The following is a 21,119-nucleotide window of genomic DNA, read 5'->3' on the forward strand; positions in this document are numbered from 1 at the left end:
CCGATGCTTCGTCCAATGACGCCGCATTAGGTCAGTAAATGAGATTAACAGAATATGTTGTTATCTGCAGATTGAGGTGCTCATTCGAGTAATTCGACTGATATATTTTGAATACTTTGTTTTCTTGCGTGCTGTGTTCATTGTTTTCATTCTCGAGCAGGAAATGTGGGGCTAATTCCAATAACAAATTCATCTACAGGCTTATTTCGAAGACAAAAGCTTCTAACAAAACCGCGCGGACGAATGAAAGAAGCTCAAGCGCCATGCGTTTTGTTAGCCCGGAGATTAAACATGCATAAGAAGGACAACACCAGCGGGTCTGCCAATCCCGCGGTGGTATGCAGAATATGCCTTGACATAACCGTCATAAATATTTAACTCATCTTAAAAGCGGCTCAAAACCTTTTTAGTGCATGCTCCTCTGCTAGTAACGGTTCCCTTCATCATAATCTATCGCAAACTTCGGTAAATAAACGTTTTCAGAATTTTATTTCCTCCTCTTTAGGAGGATGGTCGCTTGACGCGAGTAAGCTAGCTGACGACGCAAATTTATGTTGGGGTGGAGTGCTGTTTCGAAGCACCAACGGAGTCAGTGCGTAAGAGATCGGTTTTGAACTATAGCGATAGATTCCAGAGAAGCTTCACTGACATAATTGGCGCATATCTTGCATTGCCCGGCTGCTCAGCAGTCGGGTTCCTTCCTCTATCCATCACCCCCTGGCTCGACTGGCTTGGCGCTGAAGGGGAAGAACAGCGGCTTCTGGTCGCCCAGGCGGTCGACATGCTCGGCCTATAAATTATGGTCGAATAAAAGTCTTTTACTACTACTACTACTACTACTACTACTACTACTACTACTACTACTACTACTACTACTACTACTATCTTGCATACCGCTTTCCTTGTTGCCGTCCGCGCCTTGACGTTGTCCGTCCCGTTTTTAAAATCAAAAGGTTCTCCAACAAAATTTAGTACTCTATTCTCATGTAAAACAAAAGCGCCCCGCAAGACTCCTAATTTTTCTTATTTTAAGCGCCCGCGGCAAGCGAGTAGCCCTCCCCCCATGAGAACGAAGCCTGCATGCCGCGGGCGCAAGAATGGCGGCCGCCGTAGCAGACGACGCAGCTGTCCTCACCCTGAGCGGGGGAGCGCGCATCGAGGCACCGTAGGAATAGCCCCCAAACTTACCATCAAAGTTCATCAGCATACCGACTTTCGCGGGCCCTCTATCCACCCGTGCACCAGTCGCTGACCAAAACTCAAGCCAACGCGTGGCGATGGCTACAGACAAATCTACCGGCACTCGCTTCTGCTCTCCTGAAGACACCCAGATAGATACACACCAACGTGCAAATTCTGCCCACAACCAGCCACACTACCACGTCTCTTTGGGAATGTCAACACCTACCCTTCACACACTAATCAACCACCACAATCGAACAGTGGGAGGCAGTGTTGTGCAGATCTGAAGCCGCCGCGGCGCAAGGGCTTACGGCCGTTCGATCTCTAGCCTCTCCCTAAAATCTCACTAAAATGAAGTTGTTACCTACGAGACGAATAAGTCTACCACGCCTTTGCAATGCAGTCACTCATGGGCGCCATTTGAAACCGAGCGGCGCCATTCTTGTTTCCACACAGGAGTAGGGAGGTAGTGCTGCCAGTGAACCTGGCGTCAGCTGCCACGGCGCCACAGCCTGTTTTTAGCCGAGCGCAGTCGTGGCAACCTCATTTCTCATGGCGTGGTCATAAAGCAACATCACGATCTTGTTCGAAAAAACGTTACAGATCACTGCGGCAACCCCCATTGGGAGAATGCGAAAGCATTGACGCCACCACGGCACTCGTTGTCTCTCTTTGCCTCTCATTGATATACTCTTTGCCTCTCGGTCAAACACAACGGCATCAACACGATCAGCATCCGCGCGCACCGACGGCGAGAAAGCGAATGACATGGATGCAGCCACCGGCTCCATGTGTTTCACGTGATTGTGACGTCACATTCGCAATCTGCCAATGGCGTATGGCGCACCGCCTTTACCATCCGGTAACTTGCCCAGCACAAGTGACAACCTCACCTAAGAGTACGTGAAGCGCCTCAGGAAGAAGTTGAACGAGATTCTCCGTGATAGCTTTAGTTTGCGTTTATTTTTGATATGACGCCTATCTGGAAGCATGACTACCTGCGCGGCACGTGCATTTATTTGACAGAGGGGAAGTAGAATTCGGCTTACTGAGATACCGCTCATTGCGGTATCTTTCCCGATTCTATCAGCATAGTTTGTTATAACGTCGTGGCTTGCATTGCGTTTATGCAGTAATATCGATGCAAGATCAAAACTCTGTACAAGAAAAGAAAAAGACTCACTGCAGGGACAAGGTCGTTTAGGAAGTGGCACGTGAAAACTTGGAGGTCCTTGACTTTGTCAGAAGGCACCGGGATGTGAAATGTTGTCTTGAATTTGTCTTCATTGCAGGCCACGTTCACAATTCCTTTGGAAGACAGTATCCGACTTACCTGAACGACAAGAGCCTAAGTGTTACTACTCAGGTGACGGACGGCTCTATGACTGCTATAGATCATATAAAACATACGTGTCATACATACTCGTTTGTTTGAAGAAAATGTCGCTATAAGGCTTTCTATCATTTGAGGAAAGAATGCATTCTGCCCATTTTCGAACGTTCGGTGTAAGTCTGAAAAAAAAAAAAACGCATTCATGGTTACGGTGTTTTACGGGTTTTTACAACCGCTAGTAATACGCAAGACAGGAACTGAATGAACGTATTTCACATAGAGCGTGACCATGTTCAATCTACATTGGCAGAACTTGAACGTCTAATCTTTATCAAAACTGTGTTCCTGATAATGACTGGTACCCATTTTGAGGGTTATTTTAACATTTTTATTACTTGAGAACGTCGCCATAACTAACTGCATGCAGTATACCGGGGAAAACATACTAAAACAGGCTTGTTATTGGGAAAAAGTTGTGTGAATACAAAACGTTCGGTTACATTGCCGTTTTTAATTTTACCTCTAGGTCACTATGCCAAGCTAAGTTCACAACGTGAGTAAAACTTGACAAAAAGAATCTACAAGAGGACAACTTGCGTTGATTGTTTATTGAAGACGAGAGCACTGTCCACGCGCGTTGCCGGTGAAATTAGCTGAAGTCAGCAGGTCACCCGCATGCGCTAGCTCGACAGCGATAATAAGCACCTCTTGCACTCACGCCCCCTCTCGTTTTTATACCGGCCACAAACATTAATGAAGAACGCATAACTGGTAATCGTAAGCGATTACAAAATTGCCGCGAACTACACTGCATGCCCGGCTGCGCTCGCGCAGCACAGCTGCCCGGGTCGCAGCGCTCATGCGCGCAACCTCGTCGGTTACTCACGTGGCTATAAATAGACGGCGCAGCAAGCATGGTTAGCCACGAGCTTTCGTGTCTCAATCAACATACTCGAGGTCTGTACATCAGTGACGTAAGTCAGCGAAAGCTGCACTCCATCGCGACCAGATACTAATAACACACCACGTTACGAAACGTCCTAGCATCCCCCGTTTGCAGGTCCATGGGGTTATCCTACAGAAAACAAACGTACAGGACATGCCGTCGCGGCCGACAGTCGCCACGCCTCATTTTACCGCATGTTCGTTTTACATTGGAGAGCTGGGCGACCTTCGCTACCGTTCTCTGGACCCGCATACCACGACGCGTCTACTAGGTGCCACTACGCCCTTATACTAGATGCCTCTGTGTAACACGCCTGGACTCTTCTTCTTCACAACCCGAACGTGGGCCGCATAAGCAAATGTTTCACTCACCAACCCTGTACCACCGATTCTGCAACCAACAAACCTTACCTGCTTGCATGAACTCCACCACGATGCCGACAAGTCTTCCTGTGTAGTACATCGCAACCTGCCTATTCCGTTTCACCGAAGGCATTTCACCCTTATTCGACATCAGTTCATCCATGACGCCAAGCATGTCCTTTCTGAGAAGTACAAACAACACTAGTTATAAACATGCGCCCAATAATGCATTCAATTCTTGTTCTGCTGTGACGGAAAGTAGAATGTTTGTCTCAACACGAACACTTAAAGAAACACTAAGGACAAATTTAAAGTCTGGCCTATATCGATACATTGACGCGTTTTAATACTAATGACTCTGCTTTCACTAAAAACGGATCTTTTGTGAGCCATAAACAGTCATAGAAAGAAATACAGGTGTCGCCACTTCCGGCTGTTACTGCGGTGGCTTCAAGACTCTTTTCTCGTACAGATCCGTTAGGCCAGATAACGACGCCATTCGTTTGTGACGGCTATCACGGAGTCCTTTTCAGTATGGACGTCACGAGTTTCAATCAAGTGGATGGCAGTCTTCAGCACTCCATGTAAGTGATTTATTTCGAGTTGTTTCATTTTGACGGCTTATGAATATGATGTTACTGAAATACAAATACTTAACAGGTTAAAATAAGGGCAAGCAATAATGCTTTTGCAAAGGCGGATCATGTTAAATCACAGAGTCAACCACAGCTTGCTTGTTCATTGAGAGATAGCGTGTACAATCCTAAAGAAATGAAACGCGATATTCTTTTAGGCGTATTAGGCGCCGTGCTATACTGTTTTACTCGGTGGTTTTCAGAGGAAGGACGCCTTTAAATAAAAGCTATAGGAGAGTTCGTGCTACTTATGTTATCACTGAGCGTATCGCTAAACACGCACGCTTCAACACTGCGAACAATTTTGTCGAACGCCATATGCTCGTAGTACCGTAATTTCTCGCTAACGACTGTGCACAAAAAAAAAAAAAAACGAACATAATACCTAACCTCGAAGAATGTTCAATGGCTGACTTACATGGTAGTTGATTTGTCAAAATTGAAGAAGGCTTCGAAGACACGGCTGGTCTTTGACGCAGATCCACCCGGTGATTGAAAGTCATTGACAAACTGGACGGCACTATTGAGCACGTCTCCTAGTGTGCCCTACAGAAGGCGGGAAAAAATTATAAGGGAGTCTCAGAAAAATCTGCAGGATTCCAGGCTCCGTCAAATTTCGCTGCTCAGAAACGCGCGAGACAATTTTCAATAAAAAATACAAATACACAAACCTACCTCCCGACTAGACGGTGTACTCGTCGGAGTGTCTTGATCAGCAGATGATTTGGAGAAACCTTAAAAAAAAAGACAAAGAAACGCACTGCATTATCAGTGAAAAAAAAAAATAAATCTGGACAAGCGCATTTTTTCATGCTGTTTATGGAAGCAGTTTTTTCGCACATCGCATGACTGAATCATAACAACCAATATATCCGCAGATATCCCCTCGGGACGCGTGTAGTTTTCTGCTATTTGTTGTCAAAAAGTCACCCCTTTAGTTCTCAATGGCAATCTTAGCTACTCGCTCAGAGCGCAGGACAAACTTCAAAACCAAGTTCTTGCTACGATCGGAAAATTCGACCTTTCCCATCAATATGTTTATAATAGTATCTTGCAATATTCCACAGTTCCCTCACAATTAAAAACGATGTCCAAGAAATCTGGACTTGGCTGCAGAAAAAAACGAAAAAAAAAACGGCGGCGTAGCAGTTGATATCGTAAGGCAGCTTACAATCAGAATTAGAGTGACGTTGCTGGTAATTAAGGTACATGCTCGCGATATTTTTCAAATACGAAAAATCCTTCGAACATATCACCCTAGAACTAACTTCAAGCTTTTACTTTGAACCAAGTTCAAAGTAAAAGTGTAAACATAGTTCGCAAAGCAGCTGGTATAGTTATCCACTGCAGATCCTGCGGTCACCTGTAATACGAACACCGCAAGATATTTCAAAGTGAAGCCATCATAAATAGCAGAAGACGATGATGTGACTAAAGCTATTTTCGCAATGAGTACACTTGTAGCTTGCGTTCGCAGGAGTTGATAGCTGATTGAGAAGGAAAAGAAACAAGCAACTGCATATATGTGCTATTTCCTGTTAGCGATTGTCTCATTTGAGCTCAGTCATTGCCACGTGAAAAGCTTGCGCAGATAAATCAAGGAAAAGGGCGCGTACAAATAGACAGATAATTATAAGTGTATTCTCGGCCTGCTTCGCTTCGCCTCGCACTTCGGCATCACCCATAAAATGCATCAGGAGGCCGAAATTTACCAGAGGGAGTAGTGCCGCCTGCTATCCACTCCATGATGGTGCTCACGAGTTCCTTTTCCGGACTGGGCACAACCTGTCCCACATCGTCCCAGATAGCTTTCAATCTGAAAGGGAGGAATTGATACTTGAGTTACTGAAGGTTATTTGTGTTGATGGTGTGGCGGTCCCGGCATTTTGCCGCAGTCTTCGGGTGCAAGTGGGGAAAGTTATGCGAGAGCATAAGTAGCCGGTCGGGCCATTGGCGGTGTCGCCGTCTCGTGTCACACCTGATGACGTCATCACGCTTACATAGGGTGACTTAAATTACACGTCATGCTAGGTCATGACAAGCGTGTCGAGCACGTCATGTCATGCCTCGTTGTGACTGAGCGAGTGTGACTTCACACACCACGTGACGTCACCAGACCGGAAGTGTTTTCGCCAGACAACGCCTCGACGGGCTCCTTGTGCTATTGCAACGCAGGCGGGCCATTGTCTAGGCGCCCGCTAATTTTTTTTGTAAACATTGGCCCGGTTTCGTCGAGTTGTGTATAAGTGCCTTTAAAATGCTATTCCCTAGTCCGTCATTGCTGTCGCACTGAAGACAGTCAAACTGAGTTTATTCCCGGCAGAAAACCTTACCGTAACAGCATTACATGGCAGGTCGGCGCACGAGCGCTGGTCTGCCATGAAAATCCCGAACCTCGGAGCCAAACCCTGCAAACTATAGGTGGACAGAAATAACTAGTCCCTCGCAGACTCTCGAGAAGGTAGCGAACCACCAGCTGGTCCTGCTCATTTTGCCGACTAGGGTGCGAGCTCCGTGTGTAACTGTATAGTAATAAGCTGTGTTTGTATTTTACGTTAGAGGGTATTTGCTCTACGTACGCGTTCGTTAGTTTCGTTCACAATGAAGGAACTCCGGTAAAACTTGGCTGGTTTAATTGGCCGAACGGCAAAAGAAGAGAACTTTACAGAGAGATTGGAAGCACGACCTGTTCGTTCAGCGTCTCACAAAGCACTGTCCCTTCGATGCCGGGCCGAGTCTTCCTTTTTCCCTCCTCTGCCGCCGCTCCCGCCTCTCCGACCTTGGACAGTCAAAGAGTTCCCGGAAAACGGCGACGGGCAACCGCGCTGCCCGACCTCAAAGCCCGCCGCCCGGTTCAGGGACGGTCGCGGGGGGACGGCCACGGGATCCCCTTTCGGGCCCCTGCCGCCTGGTCGGCTCGCGCGCACACACTCACACACGCACACACAGGCGCGCACGCACATGTACAAGGGTCCTTGACCAAGGAAATCGCGTGTCGAATGGCGCCGCATCTTGTACCCCTTTTCGTCTCCGACAAGCTGTATTGAGCAGCAAAGGGAGAGAAGAGATCCATAGTCTAGAGTCTCAGTCAACTGGTTTTTGTTCAGAGACCACTTGAATGTGCGAGATCACAGTAAGCTTCCCGGTTTTCTCTGGTAAACTACAGCTTTTCCCCTGAACTAGACTAAACGCTCCGAGATCGCGTCGCCGATGAGTTATCCAGGGCATGTGTCAGCCATCTCCGAGAACGCGAGTGCGTCGCCATGCACGGTGCTTTGACCGGCGCGATGATACGAGTAGTTATGACGCACGCTCTCTGCTAAGTTCAGGCTCCCTACAACAGCTGCGGTTGTAACAGGATAATAGCTAACAGAGGCAGCTTTCACCTATGCGTGCAGGAATGCAGTTAACGTCTGCATTTGTGGATTCCAGCGGCCGTCACGTCCGAAGTTTGCTGTCCGACTACAAAATTTTTCTACGCCTTAGAGGGCTTGGGTGAAGGAGGAGATAGTGGAAGAAATACTGGATGGCGAAGAAAAGGATAGTCGCGAAAAGCTCTGCGTCCCAAAATTTTAAAAATACTCCATTCCCTGTACATGAGTGCGTTTGTATCCGCTATGAACCCTGGCCAATCCCCCGCCGTGGGTATGTGCCATTAAGCCTGAGGACATCATCATCATCAAATACGTAAACTTCTATAGCAGCTCCCTTTCTAACAAATATATGTCTTTACTATCGCTGGAATGCCCTTAACGTCTAAGGAAACGGTTAAGGAAACAGGTAAGGAAACAGGTAAGGAAACTGGTAAGGAAACTGGTAAGGAAACTGGTAAGGAAACAGTTAAGGAAACAGTTAAGGAAACAGCTAAGGACACTAGTAAGGAAACTGGTAAGGAAACTGGTAAGGAAACTGTTGTAAAACTCAGCCACACACGGTCTTTAGTGTTTAGAGTTGCAAGGAGGAGGCGGATGCGAAGAGCGGAAAGGCGCGTGTATTTTCAGTAGCCTCATTCGGCACTCGCGGAAGACGACCCCAAGTTTTCGAACCTCTTTCCTGTCCTTAACTTCTACCCTTGGTTACAATTGCGAAGTTACGACGTTTAGCCGCAAAAACTCAGTTCGCCACCAGCGCTTCTGTTATGTGAAATACATGAGTGTTGTTTCTAAGCATCCTTAGCATTCGAATGACCGCTTTCAAACAGCGGCAATTATTGTAGGAACTTCCTAGCTGCAAGCGTAGCGCCGTCGATGTAACACAAAACTAAACGTGTGCAGGGGTGCAGCGAACTAGTTTGACAAGTTTGCAGCAGACGTGTCCGGCCACAGGTGCATTCATGCGGTCCTAACAAAGCGCTGGCGGCGTCGCCATTTAATTACGGGTTTAAGGAATGTGATTAACGTCATGGTTTGACCCTCAGCAAACTTGTTCGCTTCAGTTTAATTGCCAGCAATGCTTTCACAGTCAGAAACCCCAACGCTGTAGTCGGCGTGTCTGTTTACGTGTTGCGCGGGACCTCGCGGCCGTCGGACGTTGAAATCTTCCTCCTTCACAACTTCCTTGTGTTTTCTGCCAATTACGCGTCGCTACCTCCGTGACTCGCTCCATCATGCGCGGGGAAAGAAGAGTAGCCACTGTGCCACGTGACAGACTGCTTGGTAACTCGATGCTCAGGCAGTGGTGGCTGAATGGCCTTGGTTTAGCTCAGGTCAGGTCACACCTTTTCTTAAACGCTGAAATGGTATAAAGTACACTCTAAATAGAAAGGAGTAAAATGGGAGTAAAGTGTCTTCTGCGCACACGGTAGAGGACATCTCACTCCCTTTATACTCCCATATAGGTGTATTCATGATAAGAGTGTAGAGTTCGGCAAGGCTTGCCGGGCTTGCTGTTTTCCCCGATCTTGCGGTTAGCCGGCGAAACAGGCTTGACGAGCTAAGGGTGTCCTACTTCTTTTGAAGAAGGACGACAGAAATGTTCTGTCCTTCTTCCAGAGTCTTTGTCTTTTTGCTATCGAGACATGTACTATCAGCAAGGAATGAAACGCGAACAAGACAGCTGAGCCACGAAACGCAAGATAAGAATATTTTAGCCCGGGGAAGCTCAATACTTGCTCAAGTTCTTTTGACTTGGAAGGCACGAAGACTCTTCTTCAGAAGTGTTAATCAACCGCGCTAGCATTTCCTCTCCAGGAGCTTTCAGATGTCACCTCAGTTGTCTTGTTCGCGTTTCATTCATTGCTGATAGTAGAACCAGTACCAACTATAGTAGGATACAACTTAAAAAAACAGCAGTTGCTAACACTGGGCTGCGGTCCGCGGCGTCTTGTATTACTCCGCTGGCCAACCGCAACTCTAAACGAAATCAGATTTTTAATGCTTGACTATATCAAACAATCCACGGGTCAAAATCATAGAGCTTATCATTTTTTTCTTGTGATAAGCTTCTTGTTTACGTAACAAGAAACGTTTAACCAGAGGACTACTTTTTCATCGTGGAGGAATTTTGTGCGCGGAGGCTGAATGTGGGCGGAGCTTCACTGCAGACTTAAGCTGTATCCGACTATAGCCCAACTGTCTTTTCCTAGAGTACTTTCAGCGTTTGCGTAGAAGTCTAACCCATAAAAAGGGGAAACCGAGATGCCTGTAATGTTGTTTGAAGGCTCTCCGGCAGAGAACTTCAGAACATAAAATTTTTCCCGAGCACAAGGCGGGATTGTTTTGTTCGCACAAATTTTGCGTGGGAGAAAATTCGCAACACTGTGTGTGGAAGTGCCAGCGACTGAGCTATCCATGCTTTTCGGACGTATATACACGTAGGGCCCTCCGTGTTCGGGTAAGACCCGACTTAACGTGATTCTTGACACCCCCCTCCCCCCATTCCCGGGAACACATTTGTCGACAATCGGGTAACACATTTGTCGACAGTCGGGTTAAACCCGATTTCTATTCGAAAATGCGCTTTGAAGTGGAAGTAGTTTTCTGGTGCACAAAGCTGAAGACACACACGAAAATTAGCAGATATCTCGCGCTTAACCCAGACCGGAGGCTTGCTGACTATTTTAAATCTCTTTTAGCGCTTGTTTTTCGAGACGCAGCTTAATTTGAGGATAAGTTGCAAAAGTGCGTTTTCGAAGTGAGAGGCCAAAACAGGGGTATTCAGCACATGTCTTACTGGGATCATTGAATCATGCTTCACACGCGCTAACCACTAACTGCTCAAAGGATTTTAATTGTTCTTTTAGAAAGGTCGCTCTGATGTTGAAAGACTATTTTCAAGAGACGGTAATGCACGCTTCAAAATACTTGTAACATATGAGAAAAAAAAAGCAAATTTCTGATTTGGTAAACAGTTTTTCATTGCGCCCTGCGATTTTCATACTGTTCAAGAAATAATGAAAAGACACTACTTTATATCCCAAGAAGAGCGTTTGTAGTAGTTTATCATTTGGTGCAAAACTGACCACCCAAAAAGAGGAATTATGGAACTTTTGGCTGAATAACCCGAGTTGTACCCCTATTTGCACTTTAAAAAATATCACCCCATTTTTACCGCCGAATTTCTGAAAAAAAAAATTAAACCAGAAAGCGAGAGGCGCCATATATATGTTCGTACGGTCAACGCGTAAATGGAGGGAGCCTTCTAGCCGTCTAGTTCTTAATCGTGTACAGCTACGGGAAAGTCAGACGTGTGGAGAGCTATGGTTTTGAAAATCAGACCCTTTTAGGGAACTGTTGGCGGTAGCTATAGCAGCATAAACCAACGTCCAACCTCCGCTTCACTCAAAAGCGGCAGTGCACTTTCAAAGTTATAAGACAGTGAAATAGCCGCACTCACAGGTCGGCGTTGAGCCTCTCGTCGGTGAAGTCTTGAATGAGAGCTCGAAGTGCATCCAGGCTCCCCGAGAAATCACTGGGCATCTGCTCGCTGATGCTACTGAAGGCAGTGACCATGCCGGCGACTTTGTTCAGCGCGAGGCTGAAGTCTCCGAGTCCCAAGCTCTTCACCACTTGAGACACCTGTTCGCGGCAGACGTTGCGCGCAGCTTAAGAAGAGCGCGTTGGAAGCCTTGATAACAGTAGAGAGCTTTAGCATAGCGTAATCCGCGCTCCGCTGCTGTGAACAGCTTAGGTGGAGACCGAAATGCGCCTGCGCAATAGCAGATGTGCGTCCATAGAGGCCACCTGTACGCACGTACACTCGAAACACGAATACGTCTATATGGTAGTAAACAAGGAGTAAGCCGTCCTCTACCGCACTCTATTTTATAAAAGGGAGTGCTTAAGGGAATGTAGTTCGAGTAAATAAATATATCAGCCCCCCCCCCCCTCATCCCACATGGATAGCAAATCACCGCACACACCCACCGTAACAATACCTGCCATTACATGAACATTCGCGTCTGGTATTTACATAGGTCCACGCAAAATCTGCTCTTTAGAAATAAAGGATCGGTGCCTGATAAGAGCTGCGCTGTCATGGCTTTGCAAGAGCTCCGTTACCTATAGTCCAAACCCTCTGCCCCATGCTCTCCTTGTATTGCTGGCGCCAGAAAAACTCGCGCAATGATATTTACCACCATTTCTATCTCGTCAGCACACAAACATCCACGTAACAGGGCTCCTGTCGCCGACCGATTTTTCGGACTCGGCGGGACCCGAATGGTCCGAATAATCGAACAGTCCGAAAAATCCGTGAACTTAAAAAAACGAACTTTTCAGCGAAAAACCGGCTTTCAAAATCGCGAAAATCGCCGCTCTCCATGTTCCGCCTACAAGCGATAATATTATACTCTATCTGAGTTATAACCGTGCTTTCTTAATGTCCGCAGCCTATGTCATCATGATACCAGATAGTGGGACGCAAATTTCCGGAGCCCTTCACTACCACTACGGCGTCCCTCATAGCCTGAGTTGCTTTGGGACGTTAAACCCCAATAAGATAGTGCGGCGCAAAGGACGCGCGATCGCATTGATAACGGTACAGCGGGACAGCTGCAGCGTCCGCCGCGGCTTGGACGATGCACCCCGCGGTGCGAGAACTAAAAAAAAAACTTTTTTGCGTAAAACCGGCTTTCAGAATCGCGAAAATCGCCGCTTCCCAAGTTCCGCCTACAAGCGATAATATTACACTCTATCTGAGTCATAGCCGTGCTTTCTTCATGCCCGCATCCTATCGCATCATGATACCAGATAGTGCGACGCGGCCGCGGTCATGCCGCGAATGAATGCACTCGCTGCGCGAAGCAAGAACAGTCGGTTTGCATGGGGCAACGTTCGCGAAGACCGCGAGGTAACACATGGGTAACCCGCGGGAAGACGCGAGCGGGAGCGAGCGCCTCCGACTGCAGTCCCACCCTCTTCCCCGTCTACCGCGTTTGCTGTCCCGCTGTACCGTTTTCAATGCAATCGCGCGCCCTTTGTAGGCCATCTCGATGGCAATGGAGAGCATCTCATATCTCGACGATAGAGAACAAATAGCCAAACCTATCCAAGCCAGTCCGACTGCGCCCGCCGAGCCGATTCCGTTTAAATCCAAGATGGCGCCTTTCGCGGTGGCGTCAAACGGTTTGGTAGTGACAGCGATGCCCGCTCGCGTCTACATTAGGCCGAAATAACAAATTTTCGGTTGAAAAATGATCACTGCAATATTGTTGGCGTCTATTTTAGTCCGGAAATTCGAACATTTAGACTCCGCAAAGTCCGAAATATCGGTCGTGAAAATGTACACGTTCCTATGAGGTGCGCGACGGTTCCTCAGCGAAGTCCGAAATATCGCGCTAGTCCGAATTGAGTCCGAAATATCGGTCGGCTACTATTTTTCAGAGCAAAGTTCTGAAAATAACGTCCGAGTGTGGCGGCGAAGTGCTCTCGTAACGAAGCAAACGGCGTGGTTCAGCGCGCCGATTTTCCTTCGACTAGTTTGCGGTGCCCCCGCAGCGTGTCGTCGATTTCCTGAAAATCGCCGATACCGATCTGGAGCGGATTCATGCGATTAGCGAAAAGTGAAGGATTAATCTCCTGTTTTTTCCCTCTCTACTGAACGTAGATTTTTTTGGAAGTTCACTGTATAGTACACAAGCGGATAGTGCTTCTGTGCCTGTTTTAACGTGTCCTGTCGCAACGTATCAAGGAAAGACAGATACTGCTTGCTCAGCCTCATTGCACTAAGTAATTTTAAGGTGGGTAATGATGGCATGAAGCTAAACGAAGCTTGAAGCATTTCTTTCCTGCGGTGGGTTGTTGGAAATGCATGCGCGTATACTGCACGCATTTGTTTTTTACAGGTTCACATGTCTTGATTCCTTCTCTGAGCGGCAATTCTGCATTTATTTTTGTACCACTGATATATTGGGATCACGTCTGTGAAAATGGTGCTGCAAAACACGAGCCTCCGGGTTGCTTCGTTTTTTCACTTTCCTTCATTTCACTTTCCTTCCGCACGGTTTGAAGAAGGTGGGAGGGAAATTTGGTGTTAACGTGTTCTTATCCGCCCCATGTAAACTGTCTCGTTTATGCCGATTAACTAACAATAACCTGCAAAAGAAAGTAGGGTGCGGAGTCAACCACAGACCTAAGTTTGTAGCCTGTAAGATGATAGTTATCTACGAGATCCAATTCAGCTGTGGTTCCGTATATGTAGGGCAGACGGGGCGCTGCATTAATAAACGCCTTCAGGAGCATAATAACTCTTTGAGCCAGCACGGTGGGCAGCATTTAGCAAGGCACTGCCAGTCTTGTAAGATCAATGACAAGAAGAAACAAGTATTTTGTACGCCGCTTTTCAAGCAAACGAAGATTATAGGCTGCGCGAAGGACAAGAAGGCACGCGAGATCTTTGAAGCCTGGCAAATTGCTAGATACGGTGCGGAAAAATGTGTTAGCGAGGCATCAATTCACTTTTATAAGAAGGAACTTGACTTTTTAGGTTGATAAGATTGTGTACTTTTGCTTTGGGCGTTAAGTTTGGTTGCGCATGCGTTGCTCTTGAAGGAAGGTTGTTTTCGACCAATAAATCAGTTGTTAGTCTACGCTCGTCCTGTCTGCTTCTTTTCTGTGTCCTGTTTCCTGCGTAGTTTTGTGTCTTCAGTATGTTCCTTCCTTCCTGTGAACTTTGGATGGTTTATTGTTTATGGTTGTTTAACGCCGCCGCGGTGGCTCAGCGGTTATGGTGCTCGGCTGCTGACCCGAAAGACGCGGGTTCGATCCCGGCCGCGGCGGCTAGAATTTCTTTGGAGGAGAAATTCTAGAGGCCCGTGTACTGTGCGATGCCAGTGCACGTTAAAGAACCCCAGGTGGTCGAAATTTCCGGAGCCCTCCACTACGGCGTCTCTCATAGCCTTAGTCGCTTTGGGACGTTAAACCCCATAAAACATGTTTATGGTGGTTTAACGTCCTATAGGCTATGAGAGACGCCGTAGTATGCACTTTCCTTTGCATTTTCCTTTGCTTTCGTAATTCCGTCGTAAAAAAACTGACGCATACAGCACGTGCTGAGCTATGCCCAACTCTTTTTACTGCATGGAAGAACCAGGAGTCAGATTAAGCGGACATTGACAGGGAAATGAGGGGCTCGTATGACATATTTACGAAGGAAGCCAACAGTCCACCAAACCAAGGAAAGCATTGCGGATTATTTTTACTTTGGTGTTTGATCAATGACAAATTAATAGTGTAATCATTCTATGTTTGAAAAATAACTGATCAGAAAGTAGAAGAAGAAGGAAAAACAAACACAATCCGCCGATGGGATCCGAACCAACGACAACTGCGTTAGAGCGGCGGCTGTCCAACTTGCGACTTTCGGGGGTATTTATGTTTCTTGTAACCTAACATTTAAAGTGTTCACCGGTTCCACCTTCGTCCGTAGCGGCGGACGTAGTACGTCCTGTATTGCCGCGAGTGTCACGTTGAACGTGATCGAATGGTAATGCAGGGCGGGAGCTGTGCGCGATTCCTCTTATACTGCTCATCATAACTGCCAGAACCTAGGCCCTCGTTATCTTTCAGCCATACAGTGATTACACTATTAATTTCTCATTGATAAATATTTCGAATTACACACAAATGCCCTATGCTTTCCTTGGTTATGTTGACTGTTGGCTTCCTTCATAAATTGCCATTCAACCTGTGGCTTAAAAAAATGCTAGCTTTAACAACGCTATGCATGTGGCAGTAGTGCATCTGCTTTGTGATAAGACAAAAACAAAATTATGCACTTTTGATCAATTCGATTATTGATTTCACCTATAAACGGCAATTATCTCGACATTCTTTCCTTTCGAACGTCTAAACACAAGTGCCGAAAACGCGCGCTCTTCGGTCTGTTGCTAATGCGCGCAGAAACGCTCGCGTTACACCTTGCTTGAAGCAAAAGCACACGGCAGTCCAGCGCGCAATAAGGCGACGCACAGCAAGCACTTTTTAGAGTGAAAGCTCTATTACTACATGTCTCTCAAGGTCAACCTTCATGCGCGTATGACCTTGAGGCCCCAGAGCGCAGGCAGGTCACGTGACTCGCCAAGCAGAGGCGCGCCCGCGCGCGCTCGCCGGCTCCTCCGCTGTGATACCACGTGATCAGATGAGGGCAGGCTGGGAGAGGCGCGCCTGCGCGCGCTCGCCGGCTCCGCCGCTGTGATACCACGTGATCAGATGAGGGCAGGCTGGGAGAGGCGTAGCTGCGAGCGCTAGCTGGCTTCGCCGCTGTGATACCACGTGACTAGTAGAGGGTGTAACAGTTACTACGTCGGCGGTTTCTTTTTCAGTTTCGCCATGGATGAGGTGCGCGCTGGTCCGATTGTGTCAACTCTTCGACGTCGCCGTCAAGGCGCGTCCGATCATTCAATCGACATACCCCACCGAGAAAGTGTACTACAGAGGACGCGAGCTAAACGAGCCGCTGAAACCGACGAACAACGAGAAGCTAGGCTTGCAAAGCACCGGAAGTGTGACCAGGAGAGAAAGGCCAAATGCCTAGCGGCGGAGACTGCCGCTGCTCATTAGAATTAGCTCACCAAGCCAAACAGAGCTTTCGCTCTGTTTAGAAGAGTTAAACCTCGCCATATTTTTAAAAGGGGCCCGCTCTAAAGTGTCTGCATGCACGTACCAGGTTCATAACTTTTCCGTAGTCAAACACAGACTGCAGTTCTTTCATGAGGTTCTCTAGGCGCTCCGTGGACATGGTGCACAACGATGCTGCAACTGCCTGCAGTGCGTTTGCGTCCTCTAACATGACGTACGACGAAAGAGTCTCGGCGTTGCATTCCTGACTGCTCTGCTGTTTGAGGCTGGATCCAAGCGTATGCAGAACCTGCGTGAATAAAAAGAAAAAAAAGTGAGGACCGCGTTTGTGACATCAGTCACACGCAATCAATAAACAGTGATTAGCGGCGCGAAGAAAACAAGGGCAAATTGTAACGGTTCCAAGTTTATTGAGAACGTTTAATATACAACTATAAATAGAATGAATAGAAAGAAAAGTATGTCGTTAAATACCAGCCTCTGCGACGTTTAACGGGTAGCCCTGAAATACCATTCACTGAACGCCCAGTCTCTCTCTCTCTTTCTTTCTCTCTCTGTGAGGATTCGACCAAGCGTTACATGGCCGGCGCGTGCAGTCACCGGACGCAGCTGGTCGGTATAAGTTACATATTCGTTATATTCATTCCTGAACATACGGTGATGAACGGGCTGTATTTTGCTCTAGCACGGCGGAGTTGGCCAATGACAGTGTTTTGTTCGCAGTGATGCAATAATACTTACATTGGCAAAACAAAACACGCGGTGAGCGACTGAAAGAACAGCGGTGGGAAAAGAAGTGTTTCAGGCACTCCTTAACAAGGCGTGCACATGTGCGCTGCACGAGGGCGTCGTGATCGTTTTACAAAACAGTGGTGCGCCGAAGCAGTTTATTTTTATTTGGTATCGTTATGACCTTATTCCAGTTTCTCTCTTTTCTATCTAATTTTCTTCCCTGCTTCTGCCTACAACAAAAAACTACAACCCTTGAGCGTCCCTTTTGAAAGATGTATAGTATTTAGAGAACGTGTATGATGCGCAGCAAGAAAAAAAAAGAGAAAAATTGCGCACGCACACTTGGCGTTCATTGTTTACGGCTGGTGCCCCGCTGCGGTGGCTATGAGCACATTTTTTCCGGGTTCTATCCAGGCGGCAGCAGTCGTGTTCCGATGGAGGCAAAATACAAGAACTTCCACACACGAAGAGTTTGTTTTGCGCCGAAATTTGTTCGCGGAGGCCTCCAACGTGTTTCGATGGCACATGCAAGCCGGCTCAGGCATTGTTTCGCAATAATGAGAAATACGGTGTTCATGCTATCTGCCGCGGCACCGAGAGTTAAGAGGCTTACCGCAGGAACATTGACGCGTGACTCCAGAAGCATATCCACCGTGTCAGGCGTCATGTTTGTCTGGCTCAGCAGGACACTCCTCGCGTACCTCTTATTGCCAATGAAGTCCATCAGTGGGAGGCCTTTGCCTGCAACGTCAGACAAGAAAAAAAAAATTGCGTTTGCCTCTCCGGGCGGATACTGCCGCGCATGCAGTGCAAGCGCGACTTTGATTGACGTTTATCCTTGAGTTCAGTACAGGCTCTCTGGTTCGCACGACAGCGTGTCAGCCTTGCATATCGTACTAATGTTACGGACACCGAGCACTGTGCTGCTGTTGGAATTTTTCTCCGAACGCCCGTCTCACAGTCGCGCGTTCAGTCAAGTCAAAACACAATGCGAATGACCGTTTCCTCTGAGTAGTTGTTTTGACGAGTCTACAGTTCACAGTTTGCAGCATGCGAGAAAGATACGAGAGCCATTTTTATTATGGCTTTGAAGAAAGTATGTGAACAAAACTACAAAAGGTCCGTACGCGCTGGAGAAGTAAAAATACATCGATAAATTTCTTGCGGTCAAGGTCACAAAGTTTTTTTTTTATGCGTTGTAGCACGCGAATTGAAGTCATCGACATCCTCGATTGAGAGTCTCTTAAGCAAGCTGTGCTGTCACATTGTCAGTCGCGTTGCATGCCAGCGCTCTTGCTCTTGCCTGGCCGTGAATAATAAAGTCTCAGTAGTTCAAATATAATTACCCAGCAGTTTTTGCGTCGTCTCGTCTTGAAACAGGTCCTCCAGGGGCCTGAGGAGATCAGCCAGCACAGGTAGGGACTTGATAACCGACAATATGCCATCATCTTGAAGCAAGGGCGATAAATCATGGACTAGATCATTTATCCTGGAAAAAGAATAGGAAGCAAACGATCACTTTTTGCCGTTACCGCGTTGTAGATCAAGTACTACGAGTTTTGCCTTCGCAGTCATCCCTCCCATGGCATCATAGTTCATCTTGTAAAACAGCAGGACAACGAGGACAGAGGAAAGAGGACACACACATAAAGTCGTCTTTTCTTTGTCCTCGTTATTTCGCGCAGTTTTTGAAGATGAACGTTTACACCAAGCGTTCCCCCAGAACGCATTCGTAGGCATCTTAGTGTAAAACAATTCATAGAAACACCTAAACCCATTACGTGTTGGCAATGCGATAGCAGTAGCAGCTGTTGATGCCTTTACCGAAAGTGACATGACACCTGCTCTGGTGAGGTCACGTCCGGCCTGGTGGCGTTACTTGCCTCCAGCTAATGGGAATGCTCCTGTTTGATGACGTCACTTTCACCCAGCCAATGGGCGACTTTTATGACCGACGACCCATTTTGGCCCCATGGGGCTTCTAATGCTTTCGCATTAATAACTGTAATGTTTTTTTACCGTAAGATGAAACGAGTATTCAACAGAACTTGTAAACGTTCTAGATGGTCCATGGTTTATAGTGTAGAAACTTGAACAGTGCACTGACAAGATAAACACCACAGCAGGAGAAAAACAAGGGTCAAGCTCTTATTCCTTGTCCTACTGCGGCATTTGAGCGGTGGCACAGTTATGCGGGATGGTTGGCTTACTAACTATCAGCATATCTTGAAAATCCACTATGAAAACACGATTACGAGAGACCAGAAAACATGAGAAAAGAAGTATAAAGAAACACTAACCTTGAACCAGGATAGGAAGGTACCTCCTCGTAGGAAGATTTGTTAAGGCACTTGTTGTCTACGTTGCATATTAGCGACTGCAGCACGGGCAGTCCACCGGCACTGGGCAATGCCCGGGCGTTGTAGTAACCTGAAACATGATAACACACTTCGGGTTCCTTATCTCCTCTCAGTCATCATTTCCTCACGGAAGTGATACCTAATTTTTTGGCTCTCCATTCATTTTTTGCTTTCCACAAGCTAGAATTGACGCTTTTATTTTACGCCAAATTTTTCTGCCTCAACAATCACGTTGTCTATTTGATTGAGTAACCTGCCAATGAAGGTGAGTGGAAATCTACTCAAAGCAAACGAACTACCAATGCGGCGCATTGCAGCCATGGAAAACTACGGTGAAGTAAAGGGTATCATCTCTTTTATTTCCGTACCGGATATTTTCGTCATTTCTTCGCTCTATCAGACTTCTCTACTTCCGCTTCCTGCGGCAAACGTCGGCCGCCGTAGCAAAATATTCTTATCTGTCCTTCAGACTGGCACCAAACGGAAGCACACCGATGAAAGTGGAGCACAGATGCGCTGGCTATACACTGCCACGTGTCGTAAGCCTGCATATGTGATTTATGTCGGCTGGCTGCGTAGCGCTTCCTCCGGCGATGGAGTGCAGATGGGCAGGCGAACGTTCAAGCACCACGTAGATGGGCTGAATGTAAACAGCGCTAGCTAAGAGGGACATACAAGAACCGGGAAAGGAAAGCACATGCGCTGGCCCATAGCAATGATCTTATTGTGCGTGTCAGGAAACGTATAGGGGCTGCGCAAGAAGAAGGAAAAAAAGCGCGAACGAAAACGAACTCGCTCGTAACTGCTTCATGTGCTAGTTAAAAGAACACGCGAGTGCATGCTGCTGCCCGTTCAAGTATACGATTTCTTTATCGATGATATGCATTTCCAGCGCGCGCGGGTAAAAAAGGTAAACACACAAACATGCACACACATGACCGCGCGCACGCACGAGACAGGAAGGCAGTGGCAGCTCACATGTTTCTTGGCTAACAGGAGGAATGACTTTGCGAAGCAGGAGGACGAGAAGAAAAACGATGACTGGCCAGAGCAGTTCGAGGGCAAGTATCACCTGCGTCGGAAGAAAGAGGGCACTGGCCTCATCAATCGCTCCCTGCGCGTGACAACTTATCACACCGCATGGAAACATGAGCAGTTATTTTCATTATACACAGTATATTTATAAGTAACACAACTTTTATCGAGTAGAGCTGGAGGTGGCTTTCATGGCACACATGTATTTATAAGGCAAAGCACGCTTCCAAGACAATGCGTACTTGTAATTTGTTGTAGAAGAGGTAAGGTAAGATGAGCAAAGTGGAGTTTTGGGCCAGTTGGTAAGTCATGATTTGCGGGTGGGCTTACCGCGAGAAAAACGAGGACAAGAGAAGGACACTGGAAGAGCACTAACTTGCCACTTAAAGAAACGAAAGCAAAAATACGAGCTCGAGGAATTGAATGCGCATGCCCGGCTATACACTGATTAAGATGAGGGAGCTAGATGAAGGCAAACTAAACCTTTGGTTTCTTTCAGTTGCAGTTTCGTTTCTTT

General features: G+C 47.1%; 1 protein-coding gene across 3 annotated transcripts in view; it reads right to left on the reverse strand.

Moving 5' to 3' along the window:
• LOC149342159 (uncharacterized) overlaps positions 1–21,119 on the reverse strand; it is a 174,303-nt gene that overhangs the window by 64,410 nt on the left and 88,774 nt on the right. For all 3 annotated transcript variants that reach the window (XM_089544415.1, XM_089544414.1, XM_089544416.1), the window contains exons 3-14: positions 20,546–20,639; positions 19,508–19,637; positions 18,554–18,696; positions 17,821–17,948; positions 16,561–16,764; positions 11,293–11,474; positions 6,171–6,274; positions 5,134–5,192; positions 4,877–5,004; positions 3,872–4,005; positions 2,606–2,694; positions 2,366–2,515 (exon numbers count right to left, since the gene is read on the reverse strand). In XM_089544415.1, coding sequence (XP_089400541.1) covers positions 2,366–2,515; positions 2,606–2,694; positions 3,872–4,005; positions 4,877–5,004; positions 5,134–5,192; positions 6,171–6,274; positions 11,293–11,474; positions 16,561–16,764; positions 17,821–17,948; positions 18,554–18,696; positions 19,508–19,637; positions 20,546–20,639 — 1,545 coding nt within the window. The remainder of the gene's footprint in view (positions 1–2,365; positions 2,516–2,605; positions 2,695–3,871; positions 4,006–4,876; positions 5,005–5,133; positions 5,193–6,170; positions 6,275–11,292; positions 11,475–16,560; positions 16,765–17,820; positions 17,949–18,553; positions 18,697–19,507; positions 19,638–20,545; positions 20,640–21,119) is intronic.

Source organism: Amblyomma mixtum, chromosome 5 (genome assembly GCF_055824585.1).
Source record: "Amblyomma mixtum isolate Tamu chromosome 5, ASM5582458v1, whole genome shotgun sequence".
Taxonomy (NCBI): Eukaryota; Metazoa; Arthropoda; class Arachnida; order Ixodida; family Ixodidae; genus Amblyomma; species Amblyomma mixtum.